Raw genomic sequence first — 22835 nt, 5'->3', positions numbered from 1 at the left:
CAGAGCTAGGATTTCTACCAGGGTCTCTGGCTGCCAACTGTGTGTTCTTTATTTCACATATTATTATTATTTGCTAAGTATAGAAACAATACATGAATATATTCTCCATGGAATCACTGTCTGTTTTCTAAGTTAACACATTCAATCTGCACAACCCTTTGTGTGGGTACTTCTGTTATCGCAGTTTACAGGTTTGAAAACTGAGGAGTTGTGAGGTGAGGTGGGTTTTTGTTGTTGTTGAATTGCAAGAGTTCTTTATATATTTTGGATCCTAGACCCTTACCAGATCTATGATTTGCAAATATTTTCTCTCATTCTGCTCATTGTCTTTTCATACTGTGTTGCTTTTTAAAGTCATCCTGGGGCGCCTGGGTGGCGCAGTCGGTTAAGCGTCCGACTTCAGCCAGGTCACGATCTCACGGTCTGTGAGTTCGAGCCCCGCGTCGGGCTCTGGGCTGATGGCTCGGAGCCTGGAGCCTGTTTCCGATTCTGTGTCTCCCTCTCTCTCTGCCCCTCCCCTGTTCATGCTCTGTCTCTCTCTGTCCCAAAAATAAATAAACGTTGAAAAAAAAAAAAAAAAAAAGAAAAAAAAATAAAGTCATCCTTAGAAGCTGTGTTGACAGTGATATTCAAGGTTTGTAATTGTGCTGTCAGACCTCAAAGAATCCCAGTCATTTCCAAATCTGTGTTAAATTTCTTTGCTCCCTTCTTTAGCTATTTCATCAGCTAACTCTTACAAATCCAGCATGAGCATCAACCAAGGGCCTTTAGCACTTCCTTTACCCTCCACTCACTTGTTGAAAACCTCCACATGCCCAGGTCCCATGCCCCCAAGATTCTGACAAGATTGGTCTGCAGTGGGACCTGGGCATCCAGAGGGTTAAAGCTTCTGGGCGATTCTCCAGTGCCCCAAAAGTTGAGAGACATAGGAAGATAATGTATTTCAGAGGAACAGTTGGGCTCATTGCTTTAAATCGAGAAGTACAGGGGCACCTGGGTGGCTCTCTCGGTTAAACGTCCAACTCTTGGTTTCAGTCAGGTCATGATCTAACAGGTTGTGAGTTCAAGCCCTGCGTTGGGCTCTGTGCTGACAGCTCAGAACCTGGAGCCTGCTTCAGATTCTGTGTCTTCCTCTCTCTCTCTGTCTCCCCCTCCCCCACTAATGCTCTGTCTCTCTCAAAAATAAATAAACATTAAAAAATATTAAATTGAGAAGTATATCACCTGAAAAGGTCCGGAGGTTGAAGAAAAGTGTATGGAGCATATTATTTGAAAATATAATATGCTTAAAATATATGTATATTTTAATATAAGTTTACCCTACATTTTCCACCCTTTCGAATACCCTGTAATATGCAACCCAGTCTAGAACCATTGGGTGGATGGGTCTTCCTGAAACACTGCTTCATGGTTCCAAAAAGCCAGTGAGAGCATCTCTAGTCCTTGGGAATTTTGTAACCATCCAAAGCGACACCCACTTTTCCAAGGGGTGATTTCGGAAGAACCAAATCTCTTATTTGCACGTACATCTGTAAATACAGCATCGTCTTGCAGTGTGAACACAGTGTATGAATAATAAGCACCTGGCTTTGTGCCCTCAACAGTCTGCCCGGCCGGGCCCATCTGGATCCGTACCTCGGTTTCCACCGCCTGTGGTGCCCCAGAGCCTAACACCCTGTTGTTTACTTAAAGGTGCCTGTGAACTGGTAATCCGTGGGCCAGAGCTGCCCTTCAGAGAGGCTTTTGTGGCCTGCACAGTGACGAACATTTCTTGCCCAGATGCCGGCCTTAAAGCACATGGGAAGACTCCCTGTGAACATCTGGACTTTCATTTTCTTCTGAAAACTCAGGCTCCCTGGCCGTGCTGGGCCAAGTTCCTCTGCCAGGCTGGTGGTCACCCCGACCCTCCTGTTCCCCATGGCCCCATCCTGGCCCTCCTCCTTCATTTACTTTACCTGCCTTCCCTGGAGGTAGTTGAGCTTGAGACCCCTAGACCCATCTTTCCCCTCTCGATAGCAGTTAGGTCATTTCCCATGTCTCCTGAACGGAGCTGTGCGAGTCGGCTCATGTCGTCTCCTTGTGCACATGGCTGGCGTTGCTTTGGGATGGGACCCTGGGAAGGGAGAATGGGGCTCCGCGTTGCCTGTTCCTTCCCCTGCTGTGTAAGAAACACCGTTCATTTAATGCGTGTTAACAGAGCACCTCCTGCGGGCCAGGTGCTGGAGACAGAGCTCACAGAGGTGAGCGAGACAGGACCCCTCACTCCTGGCCACCGGAGTGAGACAGATAATAACAAGTTGGCATTTGAAGGCCTTTCTTGGGTCCTCTTTCCCCACCCCGAAGAGTGACACCCAGAAGAGCCTTGGCCTCCCGGGACATTGGGGCTGGGTGGCCTTGGGCCCGGGGTGGATCTGTAACCCCCGCCCCCCCTGTGCTCTGTCCCTGTAGGGGATAAGGACCGCGTGTGCAGAGTCAAAGGTCACCTGTGGAAGCTGCTGTCCCCAGCCAGACTTGCTGCTCGGGCCCACCGGAGCAAGTGGCTGGGGAGTTACCTGCTGTACCTGGAGGAGATAGGGGTGCCGGAGGACATGCAGGCCCGGGCCCTGGTGCTGCAGCTCTGGGCCACACAGGTGGGTGGATGGTGCACACGGGTGTGGTTGTGTGTGTGAGTGCATGTGTCTCTGTGTGTGCCATCAGGCACACGCAGGCACATGTGTGAGTGTGCATAGGAGTGTGCGTGCGTGGGTGTGTGCATCTGCGAGTGTTTCTCCACATGAGCGTGGGTGTGGGTATGTGAACATACCCAGCTGTCTGCCCCAGTTCCCGGACTTTCTTAACCATCAGACGGTATCGGGAATGGGATCATTCATTCAGTGTTAATTTATTTTAATTTGGAAAAATGTCAAACTTAGAGAAAAGCTGTGTGTTGGGGCGCCTGGGTGGCTCAGTCAGTTGAGCAACTGACTTTGGCTCAGGTCATGATCTCACGGTCCGTGGGTTCGAGCCCCGCATCGGGCTCTGGGCTGACAGCTTGGAGCCTGGAGCCTGCTTCCGATTCTGTGTCTCCCTCTCTCTCTGCCCCTCCCCTGTTCATGCTCTGTCTTTCTCTGTCTCAAAAATAAATAAACGTTAAAAAAAAAGAGAGAGGGTGCCTGGGTGGTTCTGTCGATTTAGCCTCTGACTTTGGCTCAGGTCATGATCTCACAGTCTGTGAGTTCGAGCCCCAGGTCCAGCTCTGTGCTGACAGCTCAGAGCCTGGAGCCTGTTTCGGATTCTGTGTCTCCCTCTCTCTCTGATCCTCCCCCATTCACGCTCTGTCTCTCTGTCTCAAAAATAAATAAACGTTAAAAATATTTTAAAAAATAATAATAAAAAAATTAATAAAAAATAAAAAAAAGAGAAAAGCTGTGTGAATAGTTTAATAAACATACACAGTTCACCTTGAGTTCCCAATTTTTAACATTTATCACATGTGCCTTCTCCCCCTCCCCTCCTCCTCCTCCCTGTCTCCCTACTGGGGTTATTTTACTGAGTCGTTTGCAGACAAGTAGCAGACATCATGACTCTTTATCCCTAATTACTTCAGTGTATATTCCTAAGAGCAAGAAGGTTCCCTTACATGACACAGTACGAGGATCACATTCAGGACAATTAACCCAGATTCAGGATCATTATCTAATAGTCCCGATTCAGTATTGCCACTTGTCCCAACAATGTCCTTTATGGCTCATCTTGGTCCGACATCCAATCCAGGATCACACGGTGCCTTTAGTCATTCTGTCTTTTGAGTTTTCTTTAATGTGGAACAGTTTCTGTGCCTTTCATTGTTTTTAATGACCTTGACATTTTTGAAGTATGCAGAACAGTCATTTTGAAGAATTATTTAAAAGTTCCGTTGAGTACTTACCTAGACCTCAAAGATCTGCTTTTGTTGCTTATGTTTTAGCTGGTGCAGACAGTCGAGGAAGTGCATACAGGGTGATTTGATTTGATTTGATTATTTTATTTTATTTATTTATTTATTTTATTATTTTATTTTATTATTTCATTTCATTTTACTTTATTTTATTTTATTTTATTTATTTTATTATTTTATTTTATTATTTTATTTCATTTCATTTTATTTTATTTTATTTATTTTATTTTATTATTTTATTTTATTATTTCATTTCATTTTATTTTATTTCATTTCATTTTATTTTATTTTATTATTTTATTTTATTATTTCATTTTATTTTATTTTATTTTATTTATTTTATTTTATTTTATTATTTTATTTTATTATTTTATTTTATTTTATTTTATTTATTTTATTTTATTATTTTATTTTATTTTATTATTTTATTTTATTATTTTATTTCATTTCATTTTATTTTATTTTATTTATTTTATTTTATTATTTTATTTTATTATTTTATTTCATTTCATTTTATTTTATTTTATTTTATTTTATTTATTTTATTATTTTATTTCATTTCATTTCATTTCATTTCATTTCATTTCATTTTATTTTATTTTATGTTTAAGTTTAAGTTTATTTATTTTGAGAAAGAGAGAAAGTGTGTGTGCACCTGCACAAGTGGGGCAGGGGCAGAGAGGGAGGGAGTGGGGGAGAGAGAGAGAATGAGTGAATGAATCCCAAGCAGGCTCTGTGCTGTCAACAAGGAGACTGGTGAGATCATGACCTGAGCCAAAATCAAGAATCAGACGCTTAACCAACTGAGCCACCCAGGCACCCTGTACAGGGGAATTTAGATGTGGATATATACAGGATGTAAAATGGAGTCAGGAATAGAGAGATCCTGGGGGTCTGTTGTCATCAAGGTGGTTGAGGAGGACTCTCTGAGAAGGAGAGGTTTGGCTGATAAGAAAGAGCTGAGGTTGGGGGCTTGGGAGAGATGTGGGAATAGAGCATTCCGAGTAGGGGAAACAGAAAGTGCAAAGGCCCTGGGGTTGCATCATACCCAGTGTTTGGACAATAGGAAGGAGTTGAGTGTGGCTGAAGCAGAGTGAGGAGGGGTAGGAATGAGGGAAGAGATCATGGATGGCATGTGGGTCCCAGTAAATAAAAACTTGGGGTTTTTCTGTGGCTGAGGTGGGAGCCCTGGGAATGTTCTAAGCAGAGGAGGGAAAGGATCTCAGGAGCAAAGGCAGAAGTAAGGACACCAATGAGACAGTGGCGGTAGGACCAGGTGGTGGCCGTGGAGGTGAAGAGGAAATTCTGGAAACAGAGAAGCCAGCACCAGTGGGTATGGTAATGGACCAGATACTGGGGTGAGAGAAAGCAGGGCTGAGGATGCTACCTCTCAAGGCCTGGTTCCTGTCCTCTCCTGGACCCCAGAGCCCTGCACCTTCTCTTCGCCCCTCCTCAGCAGTGACAGCTGCAGAGACTGACATTTCTGGGTAATTCCCTTCCCATCGACTTGCAGCTTATTTTTAGTTTTCTCTCAGAGCCATTAACTGTCCTTGCAGGCAAAGGCTGGCAAGGGGCAAGGGCTGGGTTTAATCAGCAGTTGGGGCCCCATTAGTGCCTAATAACATATTTATGGGTAGAGACTTGGAGCTCCCAACCGCCCCCAGAATCCCTTGCAGAATGACCTCTGTCAGCAGAACTAGATGCTGGCTTGGGGGCTTGAGTGGCAGAGAGTCTGGGGAACAGCCTTTGGTGGGGCCAGGAGAACTGAGCAGGGCTTGGGGACAGGACATCCTCTGACTCTGCGTTGTTGACAGTGTGCAGAATTCAGGCAGGTGACAAGATGCTTCGAGAGCTTGAGTCTTTTTTTTTTTTTTATGTTTATTCATTTTTGAAAGACAGGGAGAGACAGAGTACAAGCAGGGGTGGGGTGGAGAGAGAGGGGGACACAGAATCCGAAGCAGGCTCCATCCAGGCTCCGAGCTGTCAGCACAGAGGCCGACGCGGGACTCGAACTCACGGGCCATGAGATCATGACCTGGGCCGAAGTCGGACGCTCAACGGACTGAGCCACCCAGGCGCCCCGAGGGCTCGAGTCTTAAGAGCAGGGCCAAGATGCTGAGAAGCCCCGTGGTGTTGGGCACAGGCCCTGTGACCCACCTGCCTGGATTTGAATCCTGACTGCCACTCCCTGGCAAACCAGTCCCTTATGTTCTTGGTGCCTCAGTTTACTCAGCTGTAAAGTGAAGGTGGCAGTCAGTACCGTCCTCAAGGTGCTGTGGTGAGGATGGGAGAAAGCGATGATGGCAAACCTGTAATTGTACTGGGCAGGTGACTAGAGCTCACTAGACGTGTTCAACAGTTATTTAGCGAATGGCCACTGTGTGCTGGGCACCATTCTAGAAGCCGGGGATAGAGCAGCGAGCAGACCAAAGACCCCTGCCCTTATGGAGCTGATATTCTGGGAGAAGACACTTGGTAAACAAGTCAGCATATAAAATATAGCCAAGGTAAATATAGTCAAGTTCTGTAGAGAACCGATAAAGTGGGGGAGGGGGTGGGGAGAGCTACTTTATATAGGGTGGCCAAGGAAGCCCTCACCAGGAAGGTGACATCTGAGCAGAAATATAAAGGGAGGGGGGGAGCCATATAGATACACAGGATGAGGGCATCCAAGCAGGGGCACAGCAAGTGCAAAGGCCCTGAGGTGGGGATCAGGGTGATGTGATAGAGAGGTAGCAGGGCCCTGTGGGCTTTGGGGAGGACTTTGGCTTTTCCTCTGAGAAAGGAATTCTTTGAGGACACTGAACAGAGGAGCAACATAGCCTGCCCTCTGCTTTAGAGGCATTATTCTGGCTACATCACTGAGAATCGGCTGTAGGGGGGAAGTGGAGGCAGGGAGACCAGAGATGAGGCCACTGCAATGTCCAGGCAAGAGAGGATGGTGATGGACCAGGGCAGGTGCCGAGGCCAAGAGAGGGAGTGAGTGCATTCTGGACACATTTCTGGGTAGAGCCAACAGGATTTGCTGTTGGACGGGACATTGAGAGAAGGTACCAACAGCGATGCCTCCAGGTTTTGGCCTGAGCAACAGGAAGGACAAAGATGCTGTTAACTGATGAGCAAGATGGTGAACGGGGCAAGCGTGCGGGGAGAGAATCAGAGGGTTGGTTTTGGGTGTGTGAGTTTGAAACAGAGAACTGGGTAGGGGGTGGGGGACACAGCTGGAGTGAAGAAGAATATGGAATTCAGGGCTGAGGCCCAGGAGGGAGATGTGCCCTTGGGAGGTGTTGGTGTGGTGGTGGTTTGGGCAGCCACTGGTCTGGAGACCACAGGGGCTCAGGGGGATGGAGAGGGGACCCAGCCCCTGGCCGCTCCAGCTGTGGGGTTCAGGAAGGCGGAGAGGAGTCTGCCTGAAAACCGAGGAGGAGTGGTCCGGGGGCTGTGGGAGGGGAACCGGGAGGGGGCCACCCAGAGGCCAGCTGCAGAAAGTTCTGAGACGTGGCCAGATGGTAGCTTGGCTGCTATCGTCAGATCAGAGTGGAGCCCGGAGGCTCCAGCCCCCGGGGGCTAGAGGGCCGCCCAGGTCAGGGAAGGGGCTGGCTCTGAAGGGGTGAGGTGGGCAGAGTGAGGCGTTCACGAAGGCCTGCCTGGCAGGCCCACGGCGGGCCAGGCTTCCCTCCCAGCTCTGAGGCATTAGGCGGGGGGAGGGGCGACCGTGTCGACCCTAAAAGAAACAGATTTTTTTTTAATCACAAAAAATGAAAAGAGATATCACCTGTGACCTCCCATCCCTCAGCTCTGCTTTCTTCTCTCGTGGCTCCAGGCCCAGACGGGCTGCCCCAGAGGGTGGCCGTGAAGGGTGCCAGCAGCTCCTGGCAGCTGGGCAGCCCCCCGTGGAGGAGGGCTTCTCCTTCCCATGGATTCTCCCACAAATCCCAGGTCTGAGGCTCATTGGCCCAGCCCAAGTCACACGTCCCCTCTGAGTATATCACCGAGTGGCCCAGCCCGGGTAGCGAGGCCACACCTGAGGTCTGGAGGGTGTGGCTCAGCCCCAGATGCCCAGAGTGAAGTAGGAGGTACTTCTTCGAAGGAAAATGGGGTGCTGCTATCCACAGGCAAGGGAGCGGAAGCAGGGCAGGCAGGGTGCACGTGTCCCCCACTCCGCCTGGCTGTGTGGTGAGGTGGCCACAAAGTGGAGCACAGGATCCCAGTGCCGTGTCCGGTGCACTTTGAGCGCCCCCTGGAGGTCAGCTGCTTGCCATTCACAGGAAAGGTAGAGCAGAGGACAGGCGCTCCTGGGTGAATGGACTTTGGCTGCAGGGGTGGGGAATGAGGCTAGACGGGACGTATTCTCCTGGGTAAACGGAGGCGGGGCCCTATGGGAGACAGCTCGACTTCCAGGGTAGTGAGTTCAAGATCTCTTGTAGAGGTGTGATCACATACACGTGCACACTCACACGTCTGTGCAGTGGGTGGAAGGCAGTCCTCGCCGCCTCCCTAACTTGCCATGGTTTTTTCTGGAAGGCAGAGATCACTGAGCAGCCTCATGGTCCCCTCATGCTTTGTGATTAATGAGCGGTGGCCCCCATCAGACTGTCCAGGCAAGACAAAATGGCCTTGGCCCTGGGTTCACCCAAGGCTGAATTATTTATCACCTACACCCCCCTGACTGTTTAAGTGATGGACAGCAAGTGACCTTGCTTGTCTCTGTAGGACCTGAGATGCCAGAGGAAATCTCAGAGTCCAAGGCCCCACCTCGTTCTCAAACGGGGTAGGGGAGGAGAGGTGGGGTGCTGGGAGGGGAGACCACTTCTGAGCACCTACTCTGTGCCCAGCAGGCGGAGATGGCTTATGTTACCCCATTTAACCAGGATGGAGGTTTTGAGACCCAGAGTGGGAAGTGACTTGTCCAGAGTCACAGAAAGCGGGGAGCTGGGTTGTAAACCCAACTCTGCCTGGTCCAGTCCAGGGTTCTGCCAGCCCACCTCCCAGGCTGCCTTGGACATAGAGGATTCTTCCACAAATACCATTGAACTCCTGCTGTGCGCTGGGACTGGGGAGTGCTTAGTTGGCCTTTTCGGTGAAATGGGTGATAATGGTACCTGCTTGAAGGGAGAATTGAATGAGGGAACAATGGCACTTCCTTGGTGCTGAATTCACAGCAGCTAAAGAAAAAAAAACCCAGAAAATCTGTTTCACCATCATTGATGCTTTGGTCCATTTGTTTTCTGCCTTTTTCTGTACATTTCTTTTCTGTGATTAAGATCATGGAGTTTTTTGTTGTTGTTATTTAGGTTTGTTTTTGGGTTTTTTTGTGTTTTTTTTGTTTTTTTTTGAGAGAGAGAGAGAGAGTGCATGCAAGCAGGGAAGGGGCAGAGATGGAGAGAGGGAGAGAGAAAACCCCAAGCAGTCTCTGCCCTGTCAGCGCAGAGCCCGATTCGGGGCTCGATCTCACAAACCATGAGATCATGACCTGAGCTGAAATCAAGAGTCGGATGCTTAACCAGCTGAGCCACCAGGTGCCCCAAGATCATGCAGTTTTTAAAATCCAAGTTTTAATTTTACTTACTATCATGTCACAAGCATTTCTCCATGTCATTGCAGATCAGTATAAAAATCACCCCACTTTTCTTTGGCTTAAAAGTACTGCATCCATTAAAAAAATTCAAACAGTGTAAAAGCGCATATGTAGTGAGAATCAGTACCTGCCACTCCCCCCCGCCTCTCCCGCTTCGGTTCCAGAGGCTCCTTGTAGAGATGGTCCGTGCTTCTTCATGGGATCCCTCTTCAAACCTACAAATGGGAGCACAGTGAATCCCTGTTCTGCGTCTCCCTGTGCTTCAGGGCATCTTGGCTACTGTCCCTTCAGTGCACACAGAGCCAGCTGCCTTTTAACGACTTCCTGTATCATCGTTCTATGGAGGGATCATCGTCTATCTCATTGATCTATTGATAGACCGGCTTTGCTTCCAATCTTTTGTTGTTACATCAGCACTGTGATCAATATCCTTGTGCAAATGTCCTTTTGTCCGTGTGCAATTATGTCTGTAATAGAATTACTGGGGAAATACGGCGTTTAATGACTATCATCAAGATGGAATGGTAGACAAAAATCGTCCCCCATATCAAGGTTAGTTGGTATTCCACCCATGCGAGCTTATTTTGGGGTACCCCACACATATTTTAGCTTCAGGAAATACCTGAATATTAAAGTGTTCAGCTAAGGCTGAAGTCTTGGAACAAGAGATTTAAAAATATTTTTTGTAGTTTTTTATTTATTCAGGTAATGTCTATACCCAACATGGGGCTCACACAACCCCGAAATCAAGAGTCACATGCTCCTCCAACCGAGCCAGCCGGGTGCCCCTAGAGCAAGAGATTTTATCCATTTTCCTAATTACTGAACTATTGAGAACTTTTACGTAATTTTTGTTCAAGAAATTACTAGCTTTCATGGTCATCGTTGATTATCGCTTCTTCGCAACATACACACACAATGTGCAAATATTTGAAAGTAGATACCCAGGCATCACATCAGTTGCTATTGTTGTGTGACCACAAACCACAAAAATTTGGTGGCACACACTGATGAGTATTTATTTAACTCCCACATCTGTGGGTCTGCTGGGAGTCAGCTGCTCTGAACGAGGCGTAGCTGGACGGCCGGCTCTGTCCCACGTGTGTCTCATCCTCCTCGTGGGACCAGCAAGCCATCGGGCAAGTGGAAACAGACAAGGTCTCTTAAGGCCCGTGCTCAGAGCTGCTGCTCGGTCAGTTCTGGTCGATTCTGTTGGTCGAAACAAGTCACACAGCAGAGCCCAGATTCAGGGGGCTGGGGAAATACACTGTGCCTCTGAAATGGGAGGCAGAACAAAGTCCGTGACAAGGGGCACGGATACAGGGAAGGGTGGAGAACCGGGGCTAAGGATTCGGTCGTCCTAGATGTTAACAATAATCTTAACTGATACACCTTGTTCCTACTACTGACACTTCTTTGCTGATTAGCTATGAAGATCACCTGTGTGAGCTCAGCTCAGGGATTTTGCTCAAGGTCAGGGATGCCAAGAATAGCGCTGAGAGTAGGCATCGGGCTACACCAAAGCCCCAGAGCATATTTGGGCCATGTCCTGAGCTGAAGATAAACATGAGTCATGCCTAGATGTTTGGCAGGCATGGGAACCCAGGCCTACTGACCCCTGTGCCTTGGCCAGGGCTGTGGCTGTGGCACGGACCAGTCAGCTCTCACCCCAGGTTTGCCCTGTTGATGGTATAACAGGGGCTCCTTCTCATTGCAGGGCAACATGGGTCCTGCTGCCTTCTGGCTTCTGCTCTTCCTCCTCAAGAATCCTGAGGCCCTGGCTGCTGTCCGTGGAGAGCTTGAGCAGCTCCTCTCCAGAACAGAACAGACTGTTTCGCAAATGACCACCCTCCCCCAGAAGCTTTTGGACAGCATGCCTGTGCTTGGTGAGACAGACCCTCCAGATTAGCCCCAAAGACTGGGTCATCGTGGGCCCCCTAAGCCCTTCCCAACATGGACTCCCATCATCCAGAGTCCATCAGTGTCCTCTGACCTAGGGTCTCCCAGGACCTCCTATCTTCTTAGACCTGGTATCTCTGTGCCCCTCACTCAGCTGCCCAGGACTCATGGTCTCTGTAGATTTTTGGTTGCAAATGGCAAAAAACCTAACTTAAACTGGCTGAAGCAGACAAAGGACTTTCTTTGAGGGCATTAACTCAGAAGTCCAGAGGACAGCTAACTTCAGGCACAGGTGGACCCAGGTGCTTTAACAACATCATTAGGACTCAGTCTGTCCCTCTCTGGGCCCTGCCCTGCTGGGTTGGCTCCAGTCTCAGGTCAGCAGGATGGCCACCAGTCCGGGCTGACGTACTGTCAGTCCTACGAGGGGGTGCTTCTCTGAGATGTTCCTACCCAAAGTCCCAGGATTGTGTCTCATTGGCTGTCTTTGAGTCACATGCCCATCTTGAACCAATGACAGGTTCAGAGGGTTGAAATGCTCTGATTGGTCAATCACACACAGCCCATGGAATTGGGAGTGAAGTCAACAGCCCAACATCTGACAGCGGGAGAGGAGTGGTCTCCAGACGAAGATCAGGGAACTGTTTCCAGATGGGGAGTGTAAGCTGGTCAAACAGAAACAACCGACATTGATGGCCCTGCTCTCCCCAGTCTCCCCTGATATCTCCCTGGCTCCCACAGTCCTTCACAGCTTCTAGAGTCAGACCCAAACCCTCACATCCAATATCTGAGGACCATAGTAATCATATCTCGTCAGTTGGCCTTTTTTGGCTCCTCTGTGTGATGGGGGGCAAGTTATGCACCCTCTCTGAGCCTGCCCACCTTCCTCTGTAAAAATGAGGGCTGGGGGTGGCATTTGCGTGTGTGAGAGGACAGCTGCTGACCCTTCCTGTGCCTGCCCATGCAGACAGCGTGCTCAGTGAGAGCCTCAGGCTCACTGCTGCGCCCTTCATTACCCGGGAGGTCATGGTGGACCTGGCCATGCCCATGGCAGATGGGCGGGAATTCAGCCTGCGACGTGGAGACCGCCTCCTCCTCTTTCCCTTCCTGAGTCCCCAGAAAGACCCGGAAATCTACACAGACCCAGAGGTAAGTTGCATACCAGGGACTGTGGGAAAAAAAAAATCAGTGGCTTCGGGACTAGCCAGATCTCAGTGGCAGCCCAACTCTGCTCTTTGTTTGCTGTGTGACCATGCCCAGATTACTTCACCTCTCTGTGTCTCTCACCTGTGCCATGGACCTCATGATAGCACCTGCCTCATTGGGTTGTCAGGAAAATTAAAGGAGAGCGTGTAACAAAGGGTTTCACAGTGCCTGGCGTGCGTGGAATGCTTTGTAAGTGATAGCTGAGCAATTTTCCTTTTTTCAGAATGTTATGTCAGCGTCTCAACACTTTTCTCTCTCCTCGGACTTTGAGATAGATGGGTCAAACTTTTATAATTTCTAACAGATTTGGGTGCTTACCATGAGCCAGGCCCTGTGCTGTACATCCATCCACATACCCTTCCTTCCGTCCATCCATCCACCTACCCCTCAGTCTCCATCTCTGCAGCCCCTGGTCCTTTTACTTGTCCTTCCGCCCGTCTTTCATTCAGCTCCTCCTCTGTGCCAAGCCCTGTTCTCAGACACTGTCTTCACCTTACCCTACAATGTAACCAAAGGAAATTGACATCCTCTTTTTATTTTTATTTATTTATTTTTTTTTTTGTTTTTATTTTATTTTATTTTATTTTGGGGACAGAGAGAGACAGAGCATGAACGGGGGAGGGGCAGAGAGAGAGGGAGACACAGAATCGGAAACAGGCTCCAGGCTCTGAGCCATCAGCCCAGAGCCCGACGCGGGGCTCGAACTCACGGACCGCGAGATCGTGACCTGGCTGAAGTCGGACGCTTAACCGACTGCGCCACCCAGGCGCCCCAACATCCTCTTTTTAAAAAATGATTTTGTTTAAGTAATCTCTATGCCCAGTGAGGGGCTCGAACTCATGACCCTGAGATCAAGAGTGGCATGCTCTACCGTCTGAGCCAGCCAGGCACCTCTAAAAATAATTTTAAAATTTACCCTGCCAAAGTAATATATATTTGTAAAGTAGAAATATGCAGACACATATGTTTAAAAGTAAAAACTTTTCTTCACTGCCTTTACTCTCCACTTATACGGAGTTCCCTAACAATGGTTTGGAGTGTATCCTTTAAATTATTTTTATGCCTTTACAGACACACATACCACGCTGACACACGTATGAATAAAGAGGTGTGTGAACAGGATAACACAATACATCCTATTTTGAAACTTGCCTTTTTAACTCAACCAGTCTAAAGAACCCTTTCTGGGGCGCCTGGGTGGCTCAGTCGGTTAAGTGTCTGACTTCAGCTCAAGTCATGATCTTGCAAGCTTGTGAGCTCGAGCCCCGCATTGGGCTCTGTGCTGGCAGCTCAGGGCCTGGAGCCTGCTTCGGATTCTGTGTCTCCCCCTCTCTCTGCCCCGTTCCTGCTCATGCTGTGTCTCTCTTTGTCTCTCAATAGTAAATAAATGTTAAAAAAAAAAATTAAAAAAGAACCCTTTCTGTGTGAGCACACACAGACCAAGCCTACCCTTCTAAAAAGCTGAGGTAATTAAAAAAAATTTTTTTTTAATTTTTTTTTAATGTTTATTTATTTTTGAGACAGAGACAGAGCATGAACGGGGGAGGGTCAGAGAGAGGGAGACACAGAATCTGAAACAGGCTCCAGGCTCTGAGCTGTCAGCACAGAGCCCAACGCGGGGCTCGAACTCCCGGACCACAAGATCATGACCTGAGCCGAAGTCGGGCGCTCAACCAACTGAGCCACCCGGGCGCCCCTAAAAAAATATATTTTTTATGTTTATTTATTCTTGAGAGAGTGAGAGAGACACTCACTCCGTCAGCCGGGGAGGGGCAGAACCAGAGAGGGAGACACAGACTCTGAAACAGGCTCCGGGCTCTGAGCTGTCAGCACAGAGCCCGACGCGGGGCTCGAACTCCCGGACCGCAAGATCATGACCTGAGCCGAAGTCGGACGCCCAACCGACTGAGCCACGCAGGCGCCCTAAGCTGTGGTAATTTTTTAACCACTGCCCTGTTGATTGGCCTTTACGTTGCTTTCCGGTTTTCCCTCTTGTAAACAAGACTTCGATGAACACCCTCGCACAGTTTTCTCCCGGCATGCGTGTTGTGGGGGGTGGAGCCAGAAATGGACCTCCTTTCTATTTCAGGTGTTTAAGTATAACCGATTCCTGAACTCAGATGGGTCAGAGAAGAAAGACTTTTACAAGGACGGGAAGCGACTGAAACACTACAGCATGCCGTGGGGCGCTGGGCACAACCAGTGCCTGGGGAAGGCTTATGCCATCAGCAGCATCAAACAGTGAGTGTGGGGGCGGTGGCACGGGGTGCAGGCCTGGGGTTGGAGGGGGAGGCTCCTGCTCCAGCTGGTTGGCACACGCCCTCCTCTCCGGAGAATGGGCAGAGGCTCCACACAGCCCGTGAGCCTTCTCCTGCCCACAGGTCTATTTATTTGTGTTTTTAAAAATGTGTGCTAACTTTTTAAGAATCAGAAGATCACGCATAAAAAGCCAGATTTCTGATCTCTTTTGAAATCATCAGATCTGGCAATGAGCTCTTCCCTGCAAGCCTGGTGTCCAAATACCAGACTCCCAGAATACCAAACACTGGACGTTCTGTGCAGCTGACCATTGCTATCCACAGCTGCTGTGCGTGTTCAGAACCCTCTCAGCAGGAACTGGCCGAACGTCATTGTTCCCTCTTGGTTATTTCAACTCCTGTGGGCTGGAGTGCCTTATAAATTCTCTTCCCTGGATCCCAAGAGCCTTGGCCCCCGGACCACAGACAGGGTTATGACATCTGCCCTGTCCTGTCCTGCCCCTGTGTAATCATAAGCTGGGTGACCTTCTGTGCCTGTTTCCTCAACTGTTCAAGGCGGGGGTCCTAAATCCTGCTGTGTCCCCAGTGGTGTCAGAATCTAGGAATTGGGTCTTCCAAAGTACTTACCCCACTGCCTGGCTCATCGTAGGCATTTAATAAGTGTTAGTTATTATTACAATTGCTCACATTACTATTACTAACGTGCAAGAGTTATGCTAGGCGGGTGGGCATGTTGCATTAACCTCTTGGTCTTGGTTTTCTCGGCGGTAAGTTCTGCTTCATGCGCTTTCGTAAAACTCAACACCCATGTGAAGCCACACAATAAAATCAACAGGGATTGTGGGAAAAATGGGGCCGGGGATCCGACAGTCAAAAAAACCCTCGTGAAGTAACACATGCAAGATAAGAACCCAGGGGAGAGATGGTCGTACAGGCTCACACGTGTTACGTGCTTTCTCCTTGTGCCTCTCCCACACGAAACCCATAAGCAAACGAGGAATCTGCATGAGGCCCCCTTGGTGTCCCAGTGTATCCATCAGGTTGGAACAGACTCACGTGTTCAAAAATGTAGCGGAACTGACTGTAGTTGTTACCTCGGGAAGTTTCTGGACAGATAAAAAGAGATCACGCATACTAAATGCTTAGCACGGTGCCTTGCACCTAGGGTTTCAGTAAATTAGCTAATTTGTCAGTATTTTTATCTCCCTTCACTGCCATGCACCCCTGCTAGGCAGGGGTCAGCCTGATACTGACTAGAGGTCAGATCATTTGCCACCGTGATCATGGACCTGGTGAGGGGAGGTGCCAGGATCCAAATCCAGGTGTCAGCACAGAACTCCCTGCCCGATACAAACTTGATCTCTAGCATCCTACAGCTTCAGAGCTGGGAGGGGCTCGTCCCACCTCTTGGGCCTTCTTTGACCAGACAGGGAAACCGAGGCCCAGGGTGGGGAGGAAACTTAAGAGGCAGAGTTGAGTTCATCCAGCTCTGCTGCCTGGGGTGTGGACTTGGCTCTGTCCTCGCCTTCCCTCCTCTCCATTCAGTGAGGTTAAAGCGTCCTCAGTCCCACACTGGCACCTGGGTCTCGGTGGGGGTGGTGAAGGGACACTGAGCAGTGGAAGATCCAGTCCTGACCCCACTGACACAGGAAGTGAGCTAAGGCAGGTGGGCTGGGGCCAGTTCACATCAGGTAGGGCTGCCTCCACACTTACTGGCACACGATTACACCCTGCCCCCGGCTCGTATGCTTGTCAGGAGGTTCCCCAGAGGCCTTGGGGGCGGGGTACCTTTCCCTAAGCTCACAAAGGCAGCCTCTGGTTTAGCAGCAGCCCTGACCAGAGCAGACAGTGACGGCTCCACGAGTTGCGTGGGGACAAGGGGTGGGGAGAGGACAAGGGGTGGGCAGGAGAGTCAGAAAGGGTCCCTGAGTCAGGAGGAGTCAGGCTCTGTTGCTGTAATAAACGACCCCCAAGTCTCTGGCCTGTCACAAAAGAGGTGTAGTTCCTACTCATACAAAGTAGGTTGTGGGTTTGGGGGTCCCTCCCCTCCACACAGAGACTCAGGGCCAAGCTCTTTCTATCTCCCCGCCCCATCACCCCAACACAAGGCACATGCAGCCATCAGGCAGAGAACACGCTGACAGTCTCGTGTCGGCCGAGCAGTCTTTGGCGTGGAATCGACATTTGTCATTTCTGGTCACCGCCTGTCAGCAGAACTGGCCGGCGGGCCTCCTAGCCCCAGGGGCTGGCCGGGGTGAACGAGCTCATGGACTTTGGGCAGGAAGCACCTGTGCTCTCCTCCCACTTTTCCCAAAGCGAGAGCTGGGGTCAGACTCAGGAGGAAGCCATTGCCCCCCTGCCTTATTCCAGAGGAGACCCCCAACTCTTCCAGTCCTTCCCACCTGCGACACCATCTCTCTGCAGATTCGTGTTCCTTGTGCTGGTGCACTTTGACCTGGAGCTGATCAACCCAGACGCGGAGATCCCCGAGTTTGACCTCAGCAGGTACGGCTTTGGGCTGATGCAGCCGGAACACGACGTGCCTGTCCGTTACCGCGTCCGGCCATGAGCTCTGCCGTGCACTTGCCTCCACGCAGCCTGCCCGCCCCCCGCCCCCCCCCCCGCCCCCCCGTCACTCGGCTTTCTGTGTCTGCATTTCCCCTGGGTGCAGGAGCTTTGAACACTCAACGGTGCCCGCATGACCACTTTCCTGATTCTTCCTTGGAAGGCTGTGTCCAGGGGAGGGGAACGAAGGGAAGCTGAGAGGGGGTGAATGGAAAAGGGACACCAGAAGCTCTGTGAATGGTTTGCTCTTCTGGTCGAGTTTCAAAAGGAGTCTCTTTCTCTCCCGACTCACCTTGCCCTGCCCCCCACCTCATGATATCCACAAAAGCTGGGACCCACAGGGCAGAAGCAGAGGAGTCTTGACTGGTCTGCCATGCCCCCGCTCCCCAAGGGGCCAGGTCCTCGACAGTGATGTGGTCTAGGCCTTAGCCTGTCAAAGCAGATGCTGGCCATAAAAAGGCCAATCAGGGCCTAGCCATGTGTCCATTGATACAGGCTCTGTCCCCAAATTACCATTAAACTAGCCTAAGCCAAAGGAGTCCCTTAATTGTCTGCTTACCCACGGGCCCCATTTGCCACACTTGCCTTATCTCTCCATTCACACCAATGCTTGAGAAAATTCAGGAAGGTTTTCCCAAAGGTGAATATTCAAGGCATAGAACATGCGCTCCTCCCAAAGACTGGGCTCTGTGCTCTGTCCTAGACGTATGGGCTCCAGATGGGAGAGCTTTCCCAGTGTCCAGACTCCAGTAGGGAATGAGAAAGACAGCCCCAGCAGGCTGGCCCCATTGGAAGGAACCAGCCAGGGCTCCCTGGGCTGGTGGAGCCAGAAAAGGAGGTGTTGGTTTGCTACACCCTAGCCTGGAACCACCAGCTGCTGCACGCTCCAGTGGCAGACCTGTTTTGTGTGGCCCAGACTTCGAAAAAATACATTAGCTGTTACCGTGTCCTCTTTGGGAGAGTCTGTTTAAAATGTCCAGCTTCCCTTGAAAACGTGGACAGCCTGGCCACACTGGGCCCATATTCCCAAGGGCGGCTATTGGCCAGAGCTGAGATAACAGCCACCTCCCTTATCCAGGGCACGTGCATTCTGGCTCGCTAGGGTTTCCACTTGGTGGAGATTTTTCTGCTTTTCCATTCCCAGTACCCCCAGGCCCTTGAAGGCACTCCAGTTTGGGAACCCTCTTCTAACTCTTAGAAGTGATACTGTAGGAGGTGGTAACAACCTACTAATTGGTCCTCAGACCCATGGTCCACCTGTCCTGGGTGCACCCCCCTTCGTACAAACAGATCAAGGATGAAAACTTGCTTTTGTGTCAGCTTTGTGGTCGGGGGGTGGGGGGACAGATCAAAGAGAAAAACTGCCTGGAAACCTTTCTTGTGATGTTAAGTATTATGATTAACATTAGGTCCTGTTTACTGAGGACCCTCTAAATGCCTGTGACGGGTGCAGTAGATGCGGTATTCCTACTTCTTACAGCATCTCTGTGAAGAGAGGACGGTTATGCCTTCTTTATGGATGAGGAGGGGCGCTCAGGGAGGTGCCGTGACTTGGTAGGATTTGGCAGAATTCGTGTCCCAGTAGCCAATGCTGGGTGGGTAGCTCTGTGTTCCTTGGGCTCCGGGCGGGTGGTGGAGGGGCAGTCCTGTTTAGCATCGCCCAAGACACAGACACACACACACATGTACGCACAGCTCAGTCCCCGTAGCTCTGGCTAGAGGGAGGAGAGGACCTGAGGCCTCCAAACGTTCCAGGGGCTTGGGGGCTTCCCTGGCCCTCAGCCTCCAGGCACCCCCAGGATTCCCAGACAGACACTGTGATTGGCAGGAGGCAGGATATCCCCAGGGAAACCCATCTTCACGCCTGGGTGACCCCTGCTGCCACCTGCTTCTTAACTCCGCAGGAAATCAGGGTTGGCAGCCTTCTGTGGGAGGACGGTGCCGGTTTCCATGGCAACTGTAGCTGCCTCCTCCTGGCTTGGAAGGGAAGGAAGAAGGCTGGCAGAAGTAGCTGCAGGAAGATCTCTCGTGCAGGGCTGCACCCTGGTGCGCTGGGGAAAAGCCCCGCTGACGCCCCACAGATCAGGGCTGCGTGGTCCCCGGGACTAGATTCTCACCCATGTCCCCAAAAGGCCAATTGCTTTTAAAGGTGGCAGCTCCTTGGAGCCACAGTCATTAGGAAGAGATGGGTCTCCCACCAGGTAGCCCCAGCTGGCACCAGAGATATTGGAGTAGAGCTTGAGAGGTGACGCTTGAAATCCTCCTTTGTTTTCATCTTTATTCTTTTCCCCCTTTTTCCCATTCTTTAAAAAGAAATCAATGTAAACATAAGGTACAGTGAAAAGAGGGAAAGGTGAGTGTGTTCGCTCCTTGCCACAGGTCAGTTAGGAAGGTACCCAGACGTCGTTGTATTTCTTCGTATTTTGCTTTAGAATCACAAACTTGCAGGACACATGCTGGAAATGCTCTTAGGTTGGGGTGCCTGGGTGGCTCAGTCGGTTAAGTGTCCGACTTCGGCTCGGGTCATGATCTCGCGCGTCGTGGGTTCAAGCCCCGCATCAGTGCAGAGCCAGCTTTGGATCCTCTGTCCCCCCTCGCTCTCTGCCCCTCCCCAACTCACACACGCTTCCTTTCCCTCTCTTCTTTCAAAATAAATAAACATTTTTTTTAAACGCTCTTAGGTTGACCTAATGAAGTGTTTCCCTCTCCTTGTCTTTTTTTTTTTTTTTTTTTTTTTTTTTTTGCTATATTTTGTATTGCTGTTTACTGGATATTCTCCTTGAAACAGACTCATTTCTTACACTTAAATTTGCTTAAAAGGGAACGTTATTCCATCACTGCCAGTAACGGACAACATGTATCTCTCACTGCCAAAAATAGAAAGTGGCTGTGAAATATAAATTTGCCGGGGTGGGAGGGCCTCCGTGCCGTGTCGCCAAGGCTCAGAGCCCGAGGTCTGTCTCTTCTCTGTTACAAAATGAGACAAGGAGGCGGTCCAGGGGTGTTACAGCCAGGCCGGCATCACCCGATGCTCTCTCCTTGACAGTCACAGGGGAAGGGGGCAGAGGGTGTGTGTCTCAGCCCAGGGTCTTCTTCTGCCACCAGCCAGCCCTGCTCGCAGTGAGCTGGGGACGTCCCACCCGTTTGTTTTTGTTTTTTGATAAACACCGTGTTTCGGGAGTAGCCGTGATTATTATGCCTTGCTGTTGTAATAGAGTTCTATTTTCATATAATATTGTTGAACAGAAATGTGCTGAAATGTATTAAATCATCCTTGTTTGTCGAACTGCCTCAGCGTGATTTAGGTGGAGCATCGGCCGTGTCCGGAATGGCAAGGTTGGTTTCTGGGAAGAGAGAACAGAGCACCTACTGGGTGCCAGCTTTGGGACAGGGCCTTTAGAATCCAGCCGTACCTCCAGCTGCCCTGCATATATTATTATCTCCGTTTTTGTAGATGAAGAAACTGGCTGTTGGAGAGGTGAAGGGGCTTGCCACATGGCTAATTAGTAGCCGCAAGAGTTGAGCATAGGCCTCTCTGCCTCCTGAGACCGTCCGTGTTCAGGATCCCTCTATCAGCAATCCTTCCGATGGCAGGAAATGGGGGCTCACAACCCAAAGTAAGACAAGCAGAAAAAAATCTCTTAAAAATTCACTGGAGGTTCTCTCTCCTTCACCATAATCTATGCACTTGTCTTAATATAATAAAGAAGAGGGGAGGGGCGCCTGGGTGGCGCAGACGGTTAAGCGTCCGACTTCAGCCAGGTCACGATCTCGCGGTCCGTGAGTTCGAGCCCCGCGTCGGGCTCTGGGCTGATGGCTCAGAGCCTGGAGCCTGTTTCCGATTCTGTGTCTCCCTCTCTCTCTGCCCCTCGCCCGTTCATGCTCTGTCTCTCTCTGTCCCAAAAATAAATAAACGTTGAAAAAAAAAAAAAAAGAAGAGGGGAAATGAATTAGATCTGGGAAAGATAAAAAAGAGAAGATTGTTTTTTTTCCCCTCTCAAATCTTTGAGTAAACAATAATTTCTGGAGGCAAATGTCCCTCACATCGGGTTCCTCATCCTCGAGGGGGAATGGAGGCAGGCTCGGTGGGATTGAACTTGGCTCCGATAGACCTCTCAAGTAAGACAGCAACACTTTGCACATAAAATGTTTACATTCAACACAGACGTTTGTCTCCCTTGCACGCAGATATGGGACCCCAGCGGTGGAGGCGCAGCTACGCCATCACCAGGCCCTTCTGGTCACTCCGTCATCTGCGTGTGTGGGAAAGAGGGTGCCAAGTGGGGGGAGAAGGTGGGGGGCTATCCGCTTGCCCTGGGACCTCCCCGAGGACCCCAGCGTGGCCTGCGTGGCCTGGGAAAGACAAGGCAGGTGTTCCTACATTAGGCAAACCTGAGAAGGGAGCCCTTGGGGCATCTGGATCCTTGTGCAGAATGGGCTGTCTGTATGACTTTATTTCAGGGGTTCTGCGGGCTGACCACTGGTGGAGAAATACTGATGGGTTGGCCAAGGGGCAAACCCCAAATATCCCTGTGAAAGAACCCTGGTTTCCTTCACATATCAGGGAGCCATGTGCTCAGAGAAGATCGGTCCAACCTCCAAATCAAGATCTGGAGCTGAGCCAAATACAGGTATCAGGCCCCTCTAGTCAGTGATTGGGCTAGCAGTTGTCATGTGACCCAGTACAGGCCAATGAGATGATCAGGAAAGTCTGTGGAGAGCTTCAGAAGTGTGGGAGAAGTTCCTCCTTCCTCCTTCTCTCGGGGTGGTCATGCCATGGCTATGGCAGCCATTGTGTGATCATGAAGATAAGAGAATCTCGGAGAAAACCAAGAACCCTGAGGTCTCTGAGCTGCTGCTGTGACAGACCCTCACATCACCTACTCCTGGATTTTGTGTTCAATGGAATAATCAAGGTCATCATTGTTCAGGTTCTACTTAGGGACCACATACCATAGTGGTTAAGAGCACAGGCTCTGCCTGGGTGGGAATCTCTGCTGAGCCACCTCATATCAGGGTGATTTGGGTCATGTCTCTGTGGTCCAGGTTCTTCAGCTGTCAAATAGGGATGAAGGACAATGACATAGGGTTTTGTGGGCATCAGATGAGGTAATATCGTCATTCACAGCCCGTGGAAGAGACCGGAGAAATGAGTATCCTAAGTTAGCCTCACAATAGAGTTTCCCAGAGGAAAGAAACTAATCCGGATCATGAGGAGGCAGGGAACGGGACACTGGATCTGGACTCTGGAAGGTGACTAGGAGCCCGCCATGTGGGAAAAACGATGGTTGGAGTTGGGGAACCATTCCAAGCAACAGAAACAGTGTAACAAAGGCCCTGTGTATATCAGTTTTCTGTTGCTGTTTAACAACCCCAAAATGTAGCGATTTAAAATGAAACTGTTGTAGGGCCA

General features: G+C 50.1%; 1 protein-coding gene across 1 annotated transcript in view; it reads left to right on the top strand.

Annotated features, from left to right (window-relative positions):
- The window catches only part of PTGIS (prostaglandin I2 synthase), a 41725-nt gene extending 21017 nt beyond the window's left edge, over positions 1-20708 (top strand). Inside the window, exons 6-10 of the mRNA XM_086702454.1 lie at positions 2449-2630; positions 11212-11380; positions 12361-12542; positions 14689-14840; positions 17282-20708. Coding sequence (XP_086558580.1) covers positions 2449-2630; positions 11212-11380; positions 12361-12542; positions 14689-14840; positions 17282-17426 — 830 coding nt within the window. The 3' untranslated portion in view covers positions 17427-20708. The remainder of the gene's footprint in view (positions 1-2448; positions 2631-11211; positions 11381-12360; positions 12543-14688; positions 14841-17281) is intronic.
- Positions 20709-22835: the final 2127 nt, after the last annotated feature.

Source organism: Puma concolor, chromosome A3 (genome assembly GCF_028749965.1).
Source record: "Puma concolor isolate L17-30 chromosome A3, mPumCon1.1.hap2, whole genome shotgun sequence".
NCBI classification, from domain to species: domain Eukaryota; kingdom Metazoa; phylum Chordata; class Mammalia; order Carnivora; family Felidae; genus Puma; species Puma concolor.
This window is presented reverse-complemented; position numbering and strand designations above follow the sequence as displayed.